The sequence below is a fragment of the Cynocephalus volans genome, chromosome X (assembly GCF_027409185.1).
Source record: "Cynocephalus volans isolate mCynVol1 chromosome X, mCynVol1.pri, whole genome shotgun sequence".
Lineage (NCBI taxonomy): Eukaryota > Metazoa > Chordata > Mammalia > Dermoptera > Cynocephalidae > Cynocephalus > Cynocephalus volans.
Window position 1 is genome coordinate 73,806,437 of NC_084478.1, and position 17,905 is coordinate 73,824,341.

Consider the following 17,905-nt stretch of genomic DNA (forward strand, 5'->3'; position numbering starts at 1 on the left):
GTTTATACGAGCATGGGATAAGTACGAAAAGAGGCACACCGAACTTAATACTAGTTATTTCATACAGCGCAGGAGTGACAGAAATGAGGAAAGAATGCTAAATTTTCTTTATACATTTCCATATATGCTTAAATGTTTGTAATGGCCATGTATTAATTTTATAATTAAAAATTTTTTTAAAAAATTAAGGTAATTCCATATGACAACCATAAAAATAATGACTAAAAATATTAAGTGATCTGGTGAAATGCTAATAATATAATGTGGAGGATACAAAATTATATCTATCCACCATGGAGAGGCAGGTGTGGGGAGAGAGAAAAAGAAAGATTCAGCCACCCTAGGTTTTCCATTTAGACATATAAGGAAAAAAAGACAAGGGAACTTCAAAAAGTTTGTGGAAAAGTGGAATTAAAATATAAAAATTAAAAATATAAGCTTTTTTTCTCAGAGTAAGCTCTATAAAGTTCAAGACACTTGTAAGCAATGATACTGGCCATTTAGTCCATCCCTAAAGAACTGAGGGCCTCAAGAAATTAGTCTTGTCAATACAGCCTTTTTAATATTATTTTCTGAAGAAAGCGGGTACCCTTTAAAGATTTTTTAAGATTAGGAAACAAAGAGAAGTGATGAGAGCAGGACTGTAAAGTGGATGCCTAATGATTTCCCATCGAAACTCTGACCACCAAAGTGGCTTAGATCAGTTTGCAACAGAAACCTTCCCTCTGACTCTAAAAAGGTGAAAACCAATTCAAACACTTTATGTTCATCATAGCCATGTTATTCTCTTTTCAGTTCACTTACCGATTTTTTCATCTTCCTGTACCATTTTCCTTTCCTCTCTGAAAGCCCTGAGCCAGCGTATTTTCTCCTCCAGCTTTTTGGCAAAGAACAGATGTATCTCCTCAGTCTCCTTGTTGTGAAGCTTGAAGGCATTCTTCATGCTGACATTAAAGTCATCATCTCTGCCATCTTCAATGTCAACCACCTCATATTTATCCATGTCAATGCGGCCTTTGTAGTACAGAATGTCTCTCCGGATTAGGTCCTAGGTGAGAAGACAGAGAAGTTTTTTTTGTTGTTGTTGGAGGTATGTGCAGAGTGGGTACCAAGAGAGTCGGTACATGGGCAAAGCAGTACACTGTCACTGTTTTGGAGTACCAATGAGGGTAGGTTTAATCTAAATTTGAACAGGTTATATTAGCAATCTGACACTGACAGGTTGCTTAACTAGATACTTTTAGAGAAAGCTTCTGTTCCACATCCAAAGACTGTCTCAGACCCCAGCATCAATCCTTGGATGTGTCTACAAGACTGCTAATGGAAAGTAGGAAGCAGTAAGACATACACGAACTTCTAGCAGGGCCTTTTTCTCTTCCAAAACATTGGCAAGTCTACCAAAGGCATGAAATGAGCTGCCTGGTTACCTGGAGTGTGCTCAGGAATCCAACCAGGCTGGTGAGACCTGGATATCAGAAAAGGGCTGTGTGGTAAGAGTAGCTAGGAGGCCATAGACTGCTGGCCAGGATCACCTGGGAAGGGTCTAACACTTAGTACTCTGGGGATTTTTGGAGAAGGCTCAGTGTGTCAGGAGAAATGGGGGTAAAAGTGAATACGGAAAAGTTACATAGAGATGAATCTTACAACACTTATTGTGTGAGAAACAAGTTGTAGATGGACACAAAGAGTATGTTGCCTATTTGTTATTGTTATTTTGCTCTTGAGTACACAGAATTGGATTAATCCTAACTCTAGTCTATGAGATACTTATCACTAGTCCACATAAGGTGCTTTTATTTCTCTACTTATTTACTTACTTATTTTTCATAATGTGATAAGTATTGGTGAACTCTCTATCCAATCCTAAAGCTACGACCCCAACACATCCTCCATCTTAAATCCCATACTCATCATTCCCCTGGTTTCTTTTCTATATAGTTTTATTTAACCTGTGTCTATTCCAGTTAAAGACATACAAAACAATGCTGCATAATGTTTAGGGATACATACATATGTACAAAAATTATAAAGAAATATATGACAATGATATATGCCAAATTCAAGAGAGTACAGAGCAGAAAATGGGGAAAGATAAGGGAGGACAGGGAAGGAAGGGAAGCAGAAGAGAGGCAGGGGAGGAAGACTGTATTTGTAATAAACTATTTCTTAAGTTGGAAAGTAAGTACATGGGTGCTCATTATACTATGTTTACATCATTTCAGATGTCAAATATTTCGTAAGTTAAAAAAAGAAAACAAGGATGGATGAAATGATGTACGAACCTATTGAATGTCAGATCTAATAAGTCTGTTGGAGTGGGCCTTTCAGCCCCTTCTGTCAGCACTGCCCTCAGCCTCCTCTGAGAGCACATCCACTGCTGAGACGTGGTGTGTCTGAGTCTGGCTGAGGAAGGCTCCTGTCAGCCCTATCCTGACAGATGTGCTCTACTAGTAGCAGGGGCCCTTTCTGGCCAACTCTCCCTTCTCCTTGCTTGTATCTGGCCTTTCAGTCAACCAGACAGAGTCAGAAATGTTCATTAATTTTTATTAACATTAAACCATTCCCATTCTACTGAATTGCCTGACATGCCTCACTTCTCAGTGGCAAGCTACTTACAAAAGATTTGCCTTTGGCCACCCACATTTCCAATTCTAACTCTTCAAACTGTGCAGTACACTGGGCTTTTCAGTAGAGCTGAGGAAGGCTGTCTTGAAAGATTCCCAACGCAGCTCTGTCAATCTCAAAGCCCCAGGCTGGGGAATACAGACGTTGTTGAATTGCTTTGCAAAAAATACCATCACATTCATCCTTTTCCCCCCATAATGATGGTACATATAAATAAACTGAGAGTACAGATAGGTTCTGATCTGTTGGGTTCCCCCAGCATCAAGTTCACAGAAGAAAAAGAGGACAACTATACAGAGAGGATGAATGTTGCCCCAAGCCTGTTTCAGAGCCTGGGTTCCTTTTACCATGTTCAAAGTGCACAAGCTCAGTCGTGGCCAAATGGATGGTTTGGCTCCCATACAGTGACTTCCACAATTCTCAGGAACACTTTGTGAGACACATGCATAAAAAGTGGGCCCTATCAGGCTAATCTAACTACAAAAGCAGGAGAAGCTGGGGGAAAGGGATATATGTAATCTATCTTGATCTCAGAAAGCCTTAAATTCTGTCTTACACTACATATATAAAGACCTAGAAAGCTAGATCTGGACCACCTGGCTAAACACAGGCAGCCTCAACTTCCCTGTTCCTAACTTCAGTCTGCAGCTTCCTTCCTCCCAATTAGTGTGTCATAATCATTGTCAGCCTTGAACACCTTTGCTCATTTCCAAACATACATTTAAGGGATGTGCATGATTTTGGAGCTACATTAAAAGAATCAACTGAAACTCCTTTTAAAGACAACAAGGAACTAGAAAGAATTTCTGCTTCTGTGTCAGGGGAACAGGGCTAGAGGGATGTGTAATTAAAATTTTCCCTTTGCCTGCTCTTCCTGGCTCCCTAGAGGGTTGAATATGAGTTTTCAGGCATCAGATTAGTCATAAGCCAAGTGCAGAAATATGATAGGAATGATTAAGAATGACCTACTGTCAGCCATGTCCCCTTCCATCTGCAACCAAGCTAGAGAAGGAACCAGCTGTGGGCCTGCACCCCCCCACCTCCATTCCCCTCCCCACCCCCTGCTCCACATCTTAGAATGTAAAAAAAAAAAAAAAAAGGAAAGAAAGAAAATAATAATTTAATTTAAAAAAAGAATAACCTAACAGTTCAGAAAGTCCAATCAGAAAGGGTAGCTAAGACCACAAAGCAGCTTGGAACAGTGGAAAGAGCATGAGATAGAGTCCAAAGCTCTGAGTCTAAGTCCTAGCTGCTTAACCTACTAGCCGTATGGTCTTGGGTAAGCCACTTAACCTCTCTGAGCCTCAATGCCCTCAACTATGAAAAGGGGAAAGTTATTCCCATCTTGTAAAGTGATTATAAATCTCTAATCTAAACATACAGTTTCCAGGTCATGAAGCCATCCTTGTCCACTAAATATGGCTCTGAGCTTTCTTGCTCTCAGGCCAGTGTTTCATAGCCCTTTAAAACTCTTTTTGATAAACCTAAAAATCTCATTGCATGCTTTATCTAGCTCATTTAAACTTTCTGAATAAATTAAACATTGTGAGTGAAAATAAATCAAAACAAAGGCAACTGAACATTTTTCAACTTATGTAGCTACCCCACTGTCACTGAAAATTCTATATACCCTTCAGGGCAGCAGTGGTATTTGCCAAATGATATTTGCCACCCACTCACCAAAATAACAGATATGTACTTGGGCTCACACTAATATCTCCTCTCTGCCCCACCCATGCTTTTTATTACAATCCTTCTAGTCTTCAAAGTCACATTCACACATTCTTCTTCCCCAAAGAATCCTCCACTGACTACAAACTCTAGTACTTGCTGATGCGGCTCCCCTCCTGCAAATTCTAGTGCCAACTGCAAAGACCCTAACACATCACATACTCAAGACTTAGCCTCCATGCTGCTCATAGTTTTTAGTTTTGTGTGCGCATTTAGGCTGTGCCCAGCACTCTACCTTCCCCACTCAGGGGCTGTCAGAGAAGGACAGCTGACAGAGCGCCAAAGATTTCTGTGGTCATCCTGCTCATGGCAAGAGGACAAAGCCCTTCTGAGTCCTGGTTTCCTATGGTCCTGTTGGAACACAGCCACCCATATGCCACTTATTAGTAGTGGTCTGGGTGCCTTCACAGGGACATGGTGAGTAGGTGCTTAAAACATATGCTATTTGGATTATCACAACTTCTCTGCCTAATGGAATTTATCATTTCTAATAGGATGCCAGCCTTCCTTCTTTTCTGCTAGTCTGAATTGGAGAAAATTAAGGAAGCTAGTACTTTTCCAAGAGGTTCTAGTGGTCTGCAGACAGACTTCTGGGTCCTGATCCTAGCACATGGCTCCAGCAAGGAGCTTACCTCTGTCCCTGACATTACATAATTGGAAGAGCTTCCTGTGAATTCAGTTTGGTCTCACTGGGTATTCCTGGGGTTTAGTAAGAAACTGCAGGACATTTTGTACAAATGACAGATGTTGCAATCTGGAGCATGCAACTGTTCAAGATTATAGCCTGTCTCACTTGCTTGTCAATAAGGTCCTCCCTACCCCTTTAGAGGGGGCCCTGGTTACTCTCTGCTAGCTTGGACAACCCAGATTTTCCCTACAGATCCTGGAGAAGGCATATGGGGCTGGGACTGGGCTTATCTTGCTCACTACTGTATTCCAGCCCCTGGAATGCATTCTTAATAATAACAACAAAATAATAACAACCTAATAGCAACAGTGAACTCTTAATAGCATATATTATGTGCCAGGTACTACCCTAAATACTATACATTTATTAACTTAAGTAATCCTCATAAAAATCATACAAGGTAGGTACTGTTATCACCCCATTTGATTAAGAAATATAGACACAGAACAGTTAAGAAACTTACTCAGGAGTAAAAGCTACTAAATAGCAGAGATGGGCTTTGAGTCCAGGCTATCTGAATATAAAATCTGTGCTTTTGTTTAACCAACCTGCTGTATTGCCTTCCAATAGAAATCTGATAAAGAATAACATCACATATATAGTAATACTATCCAAAGCTAAGTTTTTATTTCATTTTTTAAGATTTTATAATTACACAATGTAGACATTTTTTGTGGACCTCTACCAGTATGTCCCTAGCCCTCCCCGCTACACCCCACTTCACACCTTTGGTGTCCTTGGTTCCGTTCTCTCCTTTTGAAAGTTCAAGTAATCATTGTGATTGTTGTACCTTTATTTTTTTATTCAGCTCCCACTTATAAGTGAGGACGTGTTATTTCTCTTTCTCTACCTGGTTTATTTCACTTACATAATTTTCTCTAAGTTCATCCATGTTGCCATGAATGGCAGAATTTAATTACTTTTATGGCAGAGTAGTATTCTGTTGTGTATATATATCATATTTTCCTTATCCACTCATCTGTTAATGGACATTTAGGTTGGTTCCAACTCTTAGCTATTGTAAATAGAGCTGCAATAAATACAGGAGTGCAGGTATCCCTTCAACATGATGATTTCCAATCTTTTGGTTATACACCCAGCAGCAGGACTGCTGGATGGTATGGCAGTTCTATTTGTAGTTATTTGAGGAATTTCCATACTGTTTTCCATAATGACTGCACTAATTTACAGCCCCACCAACAGTGTAGGAGGGTTCCCCTTCTCCACATCCTTGTCAGCATTTGTTATTCTCTGTCATTTTGATAATGGCCAGTCTAACTGGCATGAAATGATATCTCAATGTGGTTTTTTTTTTTATTTAATTTTATTTTGTCGATATACATTGTAGCTGATTATTGCTCCCCATCACCAAAACCTCCCTCCCTTCTCCCTCCCCCCTCCCCCCAACAATGTCCTTTCTGTTTGCTTGTTGTATCAACTTCAAATAATTGTGGTTGTTATATCTTCTTCCCCCCCCCCCGGTTTGTGTGTGTATGTGTGTGTGTGAATTTATATATTAATTTTTAGCTCCCTCCAATAAGTGAGAACATGTGGTATTTCTCTTTCTGTGCCTGACTTGTTTCACTTAATATAATTCTCTCAAGGTCCATCCATGTTGTTGCAAATGGCAGTATTTCATTCGTTTTTATAGCTGAGTAGTATTCCATTGTGTAGATGTACCACATTTTCCGTATCCACTCATCTGATGATGGGCATTTGGGCTGGTTCCAACTCTTGGCTATTGTAGAGTGCTGCGATGAACATTGGGGAACAGGTATACCTTCGACTTGATGATTTCCATTCCTCTGGGTATATTCCCAACAGTGGGATGGCTGGGTCGTATGGTAGATCTATTTGCAATTGTTTAAGGAACCTCCATACCATTTTCCATAGAGGCTGCACCATTTTGCAGTCCCACCAACAATGTATGAGAGTTCCTTTTTCTCCGCAGCCTCGCCAGCATTTATCGTTCATAGTCTTTTGGATTTTAGCCATCCTAACTGGGGTTAGATGGTATCTCAATGTGGTTTTGATTTGCATTTCCCGGATGCTGAGTGATGTTGAGCATTTTTTCATATGTCTGTTGGCCATTTGTATATCTTCCTTAGAGAAATGCCTACTTAGCTCTTTTGCCCATTTTTTAATTGGGTTGCTTGTTTTCTTCTTGTAAAGTTGTTTGAGTTCCTTATATATTCTGGATATTAATCCTTTGTCAGATGTATATTTTGCAAATATTTTCTCCCACTCTGTTGGTTGTCTTTTAACTCTTTTAATTGTTTCTTTTGCTGTGCAGAAGCTTTTTAGTTTGATATAATCCCATTTGTTTATTTTTCCTTTGGTTGCCCGTGCTTTTGGGGTCGTATTCATGAAGTCTGTGCCCAGTCCTATTTCCTGAACTGTTTCTGCTATGTTTTCTTTAAGAAGTTTTATTGTCTCAGGGTGTATATTTAAATCCTTAATCCATTTTGAGTTGATTTTAGTATACGGTGAGAGGTATGGATCTAGTTTCATTCTCCTGCATATCGATATCCAGTTATCCTAGCACCACTTGCTGAAGAGGCAGTCCCTTCCCCAGTGAATAGGCTTGGTGCCTTTGTCAAAGATCAGATGGCAGTAAGTGTGTGGGTTGATTTCTGGATTCTCTATTCTATTCCATTGGTCAGTGTGTCTGTTTTTATGCCAGTACCATACTGTTTTGGTTATTATAGCTTTGTAGTATAGCTTAAAGTCAGGTAGTGTTATGCCTCCAGCTTTATTTTTTTTGCTGAGCATTGCTTTGGCTATTCGTGGTCTTTTATTGTTCCATATAAATGTCTGAATAGTTTTTTCCATTTCTGAGAAAAATGTCTTTGGAATTTTGACGGGGATTGCATTGAATTTGTATATCACTTTGGGTAGTATGGACATTTTCACTATGTTGATTCTTCCAATCCAAGAGCATGGAATATCTTTCCATCTTCTTGTATCCTCTCTAATTTCTCTCAGCAGTGGTTTGTAGTTCTCATTATAGAGATTTTTCACCTCCTTGGTTAACTCAATTCCTAAGTATTTTATTTTTTTGGTGGCTATTGTAAATGGGCAGGCTTTCTTGATTTCTCCTTCTGCATGTTCACTATTGGAGAAAACAAATGCTACTGATTTTTGTGTGTTGATTTTGTATCCTGCTACTGTGCTGAAATCATTTATCAATTCCAAGAGTTTTTTTGTAGAGGTTTTAGGCTGTTCGATATATAGGATCATGTCATCTGCAAACAGGGACAGTTTGACTTCATCTTTTCCAATCTGGATGCCCTTTATTTCCTTCTCTTCTCTGATTGCTCTGGCTAGTACTTCCAACACTATGTTGAATAGGAGTGGTGAGAGTGGGCATCCTTGTCTAGTGCCTGTTCTTAAAGGAAAAGCTTTCAGCTTTTCCCCATTCAGGATGATACTGGCAGTGGGTTTGTCATATATGGCTTTAATTATGTTGAGATACTTTCCCTCTATACCTAACTTATAGAGGGTCTTTGTCATGAATGAGTGCTGAACTTTATCAAATGCTTTCTCAGCATCTATAGAGATGATCATATGGTCCTTGTGTTTGAGTTTATTAATATGGTGTATCACATTTATTGATTTGCGTATGTTGAACCAACCTTGCATCCCTGGGATGAATCCCACTTGATCGTGATGAATAATTTTTCGTATGTGTTGCTGTATTCTGTTTGCTAGTATTTTAGTGAGGATTTTAGCATCTATATTCATCAAGGATATCGGCCTGTAGTTTTCTTTTTTGGTTATATCTTTACCTGGTTTTGGTATCAGGATGATGTTTGCTTCATAGAATGAGTTTGGGAGATTTGCGTCCGTTTCAATCTTTTGGAATAGTTTGTAAAGAATCGGTGTCATTTCCTCTTTGAATGTTTGGTAAAATTCTGCTGTGAATCCATCTGGTCCTGGGCTTTTCTTTGTTGGGAGCCTTCTGATAACAGCTTCAATCTCCTTTATTGTTATTGGTCTGTTCAAATTTTCCACGTCTTCACGGTTCAGTTTTGGGAGCTTGTGTGTGTCCAGAAATTTATCCATTTCCTCCAGATTTTCAAATTTGTTGGCGTATAGTTGTTTATAGTAGTCTCGAATGATTCCTTGTATTTCAGATGAATCAGTTGTAATATCTCCTTTTTCATTTCTAATTTTTGTTATTTGAGTCTTCTCTCTTCTTTTTTTTGTTAGCCATGCTAATGGTTTCTCAATTTTATTTATCTTTTCAAAAAACCAACTTTTTGATTCGTTGATCTTTTGAATTGTTTTTTGGTTTTCAATTTCATTCAGTTCTGCTCTGATCTTAATGATTTCTTTCCGTCTGCTAACTTTAGGATTGGATTGTTCTTGTTTTTCTAGTTCTTTAAGGTGAAGTGTTAGGTTGTTCACTTGCCATCTTTCCATTCTTCTGAAGTGAGCATTTAATGCAATAAATTTTCCCCTCAATACTGCTTTTGCAGTATCCCACAGGTTTTGGTATGATGTATCATTGTTTTCATTAGTTTCAATAAACTTTTTGATTTCCTGCTTGATTTCTTCTTGGACCCATATGTCATTAAGTAGAATGCTGTTTAATTTCCATGTGTTTGTATAGTTTCCAGAGTTTTGTTTGTTATTAATTTCTAGTTTTAATCCATTGTGGTCTGAGAAGATACATGGGATAATTCCAATTTTTTTGAATTTATTGAGACTTGATTTGTGACCTAATATGTGATCTATCCTGGAGAATGATCCATGTGCTGATGAGAAGAATGAATATTCTGAGGTTGTTGGGTGGAATGTTCTGTAGATATCTGCCAATTCCAATTGGTCTAGAGTCTTGTTTAGATCTTGTGTTTCTCTACTGATTCTTTGCCTAGATGATCTGTCTAATATTGACAGTGGAGTGTTCAGGTCCCCTGCTATTATGGTATTAGTGTCTATTTCCTTCTTTAGGTCTAATAGAGTTTGTTTTATAAATCTGGCTGCTCCAACATTGGGTGCGTACATATTTATGATTGTTATGTCTTCTTGATGGATCAGTCCTTTTATCATTAAGTAGTGTCCCTCATTGTCTCTTTTTATGGTTTTTAGTTTAAAGTCTATTTTGTCAGATATAAGAATAGCCACTCCAGCTCGTTTTTCTTTTCTGTTTGTATGGTAAATCTTTTTCCATCCTTTCACTCTTAGTCTGTGTGAATCTTTATGGGTGAGGTGGGTCTCTTGTAGGCAGCATATAGTTGGGTCCTGCTTTTTGATCCAGTCAGCCAGTCTGTGTATTTTAATTGGGGAATTTAAGCCTTTAACATTAAGAGTTGTTATTGAAAGGTGTTGATTTATTCCTAGCATTTTATTGGTTCTTTGGTTGTCTTAGGTGTCTTTTGTTCCTTGCTTTCTGATTTACTGTTTGGTTTCTTTGTTTGTTGGTTCCTTGGGTTGTAGATAGTGTTTTTGTTAGCTTGTTTTCTCGTCATGAATGCCATTTTTATTGTACTAGCGGGTTTAGGTTTTTCTTAGGTTTTTATGGCAGTGGTAGTTATTTTTCAGGAACCAAACCCAGTACTCCCTTGAGGATTTCTTGTAAGGGTGGTCGTGTGGTAGTGAACTCCCGCAGTTTTTGTTTGTCTGAGAAATATACTATTTGCCCCTCATTTCGGAAGGATAGCCTTGCAGGGTAGAGTATTCTTGGCTGGCAATCTTTGTCTTTTAGTATTTTGAAAATATCATCCCATTCCTTTCTAGCTTTTAGGGTTTGTGATGAAAAGTCTGATGTTAACCTGATTGGGGCCCCCTTATAGGTGATTTGACGCTTCTCTCTTGCAGCTTTTAAGATTCTCTCTTTGTCTCTGAGTTTTGCCAATTTGACTATGACATGTCTTGGAGAAGGCCTTTTTGGGTTGAATACGTTTGGAGATCGTTGAGCTTCCTGGATCTGAAGATCTGTGATTTTTCCTATACCTGGGAAGTTTTCTGCCACTATTTTGTTGAATATGTTTTCAATGGAATCTCCATTTTCCTCCCCTTCTGGAATACCCATGACTCGGATATTTGAGCGCTTGAGGTTGTCTGATATCTCTCTCAGATTTTCTTCCATGTCCTTGATTCTTTTTTCTTTCTTTTTGTCTGCTTGTGTTATTTCAAACAGCCCATCTTCAAGTTCAGAGGTTCTCTCTTCAACTTCGACAAGCCTGCTGGTTAAACTCTCCGTTGTGTTTTTTATTTCGCTGAGTAACTTCTTCAGTTCAGCAAGTTCTGCTACATTTTTTTTCAGGACATTGATTTCCTTGTATATTTCCTCTTTCAGATCCTGTATACTTTTCCTCATTTCATCATGATGTCTAGCTGAGTTTTCTTGTATCTCATTCAGTTTCCTTAGAATTATCACTCGAAATTCCTTGTCAGTTATTTCAAGGGCTTCTTGTTCTATAGGATCTAGAGTATGAGATTTATTAACTTTTGGTGGTGTACTTTCTAGATTTTTTGTATTTCTGGTGTCTTTTTTTTTGGTGTTTATTCATTGTGGCAGGGGGTTTCACAGTCCACCGGTTTAAGACTAATGACTAACTAGGATGTTGCTGTGGTTGCCAATTTGTTATGGCTCCCGCCGTGACTGCTCAGTTGGCCTCTAGTGTCTTGTGTGTGTGGTTGCCTCGGGTCTTGGGCTTCTCCGGGGATCCACCTTTCTGGTCAGCTTGGACTCTGCTGGGCTGGTGGATCACGTACCACAGGGTGTGTGATATCTGTTGAGCTTTCACTTTCTGTACAGGTCTTCTCCCCGTTCCGTGTGCTCTGGCCCAGTCTGTTAGATCGTGCAGTGGCGACCCCACCGGGTGTGTGGTTTCTGTCGAGTCTCCGCCTCCCTGGCCGCACGTCTCCCCCCTATGTGCACACTGTGCTGGGCTGGGGCGTGTCTTCTGCACCCCTCGTCTATCAGCTGGGCCTTCAAGACCCTGCTCAGCACCGCCTCACCCAGGAAGTCTACCAGGTTTCTGCTAGGCACAGACGACCGGTCTCTCTGGGTGCCTTTGTAGCACTGTGTAGATCTTTCTCGGGTCTTGTTCACCTTTGTATCCCCCCGGTATAAACCGAGTCTAGTGCCCGCCTGCAGCCTGCTCTCCGGCAGGTTCAAGTGGACCTGGGAGCTCTCCTACCACACTATTTCCAACCAGAAATTCGTTAGGCTTTTTCCAAACTGGTGGTCACAGAGATGGTATCTGCCTCCCAGTAACACGAAGTTTACCGGGGCGGAGTCCAGGGTGTGGTGGAGTGACAGTCGGCCCGCCCGTACTTCCTAGCCCTCCCAAAACTGGTCGGGACACCCCACACCCCCAGCCCTGCCAGAGAACTGCGGAGGGAGTGGGAGAGGAGGCCGGCCCACAGGGTCCGGAAAGCCCCGCGCCAGGCCAAGCAAATGGGCTCAGTGATGGCCAAGCAGGGCGGAGCTGCCCGCACCTGGGAAAATGGAGGCAGCACCGGGGCAGTGAGTGGCCTGGTGGTGCAGGCGGGAGCCGCGTGGGCATCCACCCCCCGAACAGAGCTGTGCCAGGGATCACTCACAGTGCTGTGCCAGGTCGGGCGCTCGCTCTGTCTCTGGTTTGTTGCCTTCCGTGTTCTCGGCGCTGCCGCCTCGGGCTGTTCAGTCGCGGCGCCGCTCGGGCGCTCCCAGGAATCTTCTTTAATGCTGGCCTGAAACCTCGAATCCTGAATAGGGCAGCTGGCTGCCTTCAGTGCGGCCCCAGCCTCCGGGATCCTGGCTGCATCCACAGCAGCCCTGGCGCCGTGTTCCCTGTTTCAAGACTCGCTTTTGCAGCTAAGAATCAGTTCTTTTCCTGCTCCACACTTCAAAGCTGTTGCCTGTAAATGAGGCAGCCTCTCCTGCCGGGGGCAAAGTGGCGTTGAGCCGCCACAACCGGCCAGCAGCAGCAGTCCTCCCTTAAGAGATGGCCAGAGGAAGGTCCACAAGTTTCCCGGCTGCCTGAGGCCCAGTGGCCACCTTTTCCACCTCAGCTACTCCGCGCCAGCCGCCGCAGCCGCCGCCATCTTGAAACTCCCTGTCTCAATGTGGTTTTGATGCTTTAGTGATGCTGAGCATTTTTTCAAGTGTCTGTTGGACATCTGTATATCTCCCTTTGAGAAATGCCTACTCAGTTACTTACTTTTTTTTTTTTTTTTTTACTGTGAAGTTATTTGAGTTCCTTGTATATTCTGGATATCTCTTCTTGGATGCATAATTTGTGAATATTTTCTCTCATTCTGTAGGTTGTCTATTCGCTTTGTTAACTGCTTCTTTTGCTGTGCAGAACCCTTTTAGTTGGATATAATCCCATTTATTTTTTCTTTTGTTGCCTGTATTTTGGGGTCTGGTTCATAAAGTCTTTATCCAATCCTACTTCCTGAAGTGTTTCCCAAATATTTACTTTTAGTAGTTTTATAATTTTGGGTCTTACATATAAATCTTTAATGCATTTTCAGCTGATTTTGGTATATGGTGAGAGGTACAGATCTAGTTTCATTGTTCTACACATGCATGTCCAGTTTTCCCAGCACCACTTATGGAAGCCAGTCCTCTCCCTAATGTAAGCTCCTGTTGCCCTTGTCAAATATCAGTTTGGTGCAAGCAAGTAGGTTGATTTCTGGGTTCTCTCTTCTCTTCCATTGGTCCAAGTGTCTGTTTCTATGACAATACCATGCTGTTTTGTTTACTATGGCTTAGTACTATAATTAGAAGTCAGGTAATGTTATGCCTCCAGCTTTACTTGTTTTGCTCAGGTCCTTTGGCCATTTGGGTTTTTTTCCTGTTACATATGAATGCTAGTATTGTTTTTTTCTATTTCTGTGAAATGTCATTGGTATTTTGGTGGGGACTGCATTGAAACTGTAGATTGCTTTGGGAAGTATAGACATTTTCGCAATGTTATTTCTTCCAATCCAAGAGGATGGAATGTCTATTTTTTCATGACCTCTTTAATTTCTTTCAACAGAGATTTGCTGTTCTCATTGTAGATATCTTTCATCTCCTTGGTTAAATGGATTCCGAGGTATTTGATTTTTGGGGTGATTATTGTAAATGCGCTTGCTTTCTTGATATCTTTCTCTGCTATTTTGTTATTAGAGTATAAAAAAGCTAGTGATTTTTGTGTGTTGATTTTGGGTCTAGCAACTTTATTGAAATCATTTAACAGATCTAAAAGTTTCTCAGTAGAGTCTTTAGGGTTTTTTTTATGTATAAGATCATGTCACCTACAAACAGGGACAGTATAACTTTGTATTTTCCAACCTGGATGCCCTTTATTTCTTTCTCTTGCCTTATTGCTCTGGCTAGTACTTCCAAACTATGTTACATAGAAGTGGTGAGAGTAGGCATCCTTGTCTTGTTCCTGTTCTTAAGGGAAAAGCTTTCAGTTTTTCCCATTCAGGATGACATTGGCAATTAGTTTGTCATGTATGGCTTTTATTTGGTTGAGATAATTTCCTTCTATACCTAATTTGCTGAGAGTCTCTATCATCAAGAGATGTTGAATTTTATCAAGTGCTTTGTCTGCGTCTATTGAGATAATCATATGGTTTTTATCTTTGATTTTGTTGTTGTGATTTATTGACTTGTGATCCTTGCATCACTGGGACAAATTCCATTTGATCATGGTGTATAATTTTTTTTGATGTGTTCCTGGGTTCTGATTGCTAATATTTTGCTGAGGATTTCTGAATCGATGTTCATCAGAGATATTGGCATGGAGTTATCTTCTTATGTTGTATCTTAGCTTTTGGTATCAAGGTGATGCTGGCTTCATAGAATGGGAGAATTGCTTCTGTTTCAACTGTTTCGAATAGTTTGAAGAGAACTGGTATTAGTTCCTCTTTAAACGTGTGGTAGAATTCAGCAGTGAAGCCATCCAATACTGGGCTTTTCTTTGTTGGGAGACTGCTGATTACTGCTTCAATCTCCTTGATTGCTACTGGTCTGTTCAAGTTTCCAATTTCTTCTTCATTAAGTCTTGGTAGTCTGTATACATCCAAAAATTTATTGATTTCCTCTAGGTTTTCAAATTTTTTGGCATAGAGCTGTTTATAATGATCTCTAATGATTCTTTGTATTTCTGTGGTATTGGTTGTAATACCTACTTTCTCTTTTCTCATTTTCATGTGGGTCTTTTCTTTTTTTAGTTAGTCTGGCTAATGGTTCGTCTACTTTGTTTTTCTTCTCACAAAAACAACTTATTGTTTTATTGATCTTTAAAATTGTTTTTCAGGTCTCTATTTCATTTAGTTCTGCTCTGATCTTTCTTAATTATTTCTGTCTACTACATTTAGGATTGAATTGCTCTTGTTTTTCTAGTTCTTTGAGGTGTAGCATTAAGTTGTTTATTTGAAACCTTTCTGTTCTTTTGATGTAAGCATTTATTGCAATAAACTTCCTGCTTAGTACTGCTTTTGCAGTATCCCATGGATTTTGGTATGAGGTATCTTTATTTGTGTTAGTTTCAATAAATTTCTTGATTTCCTGTTTTGTCTTGGACCCAAAGGTTATTCACAAACTGTTGTATAATTTCCATGTATTTGTAAAGTTTTCTGAGTTTTGCTTGTTATTGATTTGTAGTTTCAATCCATTGTGGCCTGAAAAGATATTTGAAATGTTTACAACTTTTAAAAAAATTTGTTGAGACTTAATTTGTGACCTGACATATGGACTATCCTGGAGAATGTTCCATGTGCTGATGAGAAGATTGTATATTTTGCAGTTTTTGGATGAAATGTTCTATAGATATCTGCCAGGTCTGTTCTATAGATATCTGATTGGTCTGAAGTGTAGTTAAAGTCCTGTGTTTCTCTGCTGATTTGTTGCCTAGATAATCTGTCCAGTGCTGAGAGAGGAGAGTTCAATACTATTATCATATTTGGGTATATATCTTTTTCTTTAGGCCTAATAGTGTGTGCTTTACATATCTGGATGCTCCAGTGTTGGGTGCATATATATTTGGGATAGTTATATCTTCTTACTGGATAGATGCATTTATCATTATATAGTAGCCTTCTTTGTCTCTTGTTATGGTTTTTGGTTTACAGTCTGTTTTACCCAATATAAGAATAGCTATTCCTCGATTTTGGTTTCCGTTTGCATGATATATCTCTTTCAATCCCTTCATTATTCACCTGTGTGTGTTTTTACAGAATAGATGAGTCTCTTGAAGACAGCATATATTTGGGTCTTGCTTTTTAATCCAATCAGTCAGTCTTTGTCTTCTGAGTGGGGAGTTTAATCCATTTACATTTAGGGATGTTATTGAAAAGTACTGTTTTACCTCTTGCACTTTATCAATTTTTGTTTGCATGTTTTAAATATCTTTTGTTCCTTTCTTCCCCTTTAATTATTTGTCCTTGATGTTTGTTAATTTTTTGAGGTGGGAAAATTTAGTTTCTCTTTCTCTTTTGCTTTTTTGTTCTACCAGTGTGTTTTGCTCTTTCTTGTATATTCATGGTAGTGATTATTGTTTTCCGATTCCAGATGTAGGACTCCCTTAAGGATTTCTGGCAGGGATTATCATGTAGAGGTGAACTCCCAGTTTTTGTTTGTCTGAAAAATATACTATTTCTGCCTCATTTCTGAAGGATAGCTTTGCTGGGTATAGTATTCTTAGCTGGCAAATTTTTCTTTTAGTATCTTAAGTATATCATCCTATCTTCTTCTGGCTTGTAGATTCTGTTGAGAAGTCTGCTGTTAGTCTGATTGGGGCTCCCTTTTAAGTGACCTGATGCTTTTCTATCGCTGCTTTTAGGACTGCATCTTTGAGTTTTGACAGATTGACTATAATGTGTCTCAGAGAGGATCTTTTTGAATTGAATCTGTTTGGGGATCTTTGAGCCTCCTGGATCTGAAAGTCCATATCTCTCCCTATACCTGAGAAGTTTTGTGTTATTATTTCATTGAATATGTTTTCAATGCCCTTTCCTTTTTCTTCTCCTTCTGGAACACCCATGATTTGTGCACTTAAAGTTGTCTGCTAGCTCTCTTAGATTTTCTTCATTTAAAAAAATTATTATTATTATTTGTCTACCTGGGTTATTTCAAAAAGACTGTCTTTAAGATCAGGAATTCTTTCTTCTGCTTGTTCTAGCATGCTGTTTAAGCTCTTGGTTGTGTTTTTATATGTTTGAATGAATCTTTCAGTTCTATGGGTTCTGCTACATTTCTTTATAAGGTATTAATCTTTTTGTAAATTTCCTACTTCGTACCCTGGATTTCTTTTCCTCATTATGTTATGTTGTCTGGGATTTTTTTCATATCTCATTGAGGTTCCTTAAGATTGTTGCTCAGAATTCCTTTTCAGTCACTTTGAGGGTTTCCTTCTCTATATGGTCTGGTATATGAGAACTACTGTATTCTTTTGGCAGTGTCATATTTTCTTGGATTTTCATATTTCTAGTATCTCTACATTGATGTCTGGTCATCTAGTAGAGAAGCTGCTTCTTTTATCACTTTGGAGTGAGCTTTGAAGAGAGAGACTTTCTCTTCTTTTTCTGGTCTCTACTGGTGACTCACCTTGTGTCAGTGCAGTCAAGTGGCTGTCAGTGTGCCTGCATGGTGGCTGTGGCAGTGAGTTGATTTTGCACCAGTTGTGGCTGTGGCTGTGGTGGTAGCTTGGAGGGCCACTTGCATGGAAATGTTTTCCACTTACCTTCTGTTGGGCAGGGTGTGCTGACCATGGTTCCTGCTCTGGACCCCATGCATACTCCTGCCATCTGTCCAGTAGCTAATATTTATGAGGTACTTACTATTTGCCAAGCACTGTACCTGCATTCTCTGATTTAACCATCATAACCTCACTTCCTTGTAGATACCATTATCATTCCCATTTTGCAAAT

At 39.6% G+C, this 17,905-nt stretch overlaps 1 protein-coding gene across 2 annotated transcripts in view; it reads right to left on the minus strand.

Annotated features, from left to right (window-relative positions):
- ARHGEF9 (Cdc42 guanine nucleotide exchange factor 9) overlaps nt 1-17,905 on the minus strand; it is a 147,627-nt gene that overhangs the window by 15,609 nt on the left and 114,113 nt on the right. For both annotated transcript variants that reach the window (XM_063083176.1, XM_063083177.1), the window contains one exon: nt 805-1,048. In XM_063083176.1, the coding sequence (XP_062939246.1) occupies nt 805-1,048 (244 nt within the window). The remainder of the gene's footprint in view (nt 1-804; nt 1,049-17,905) is intronic.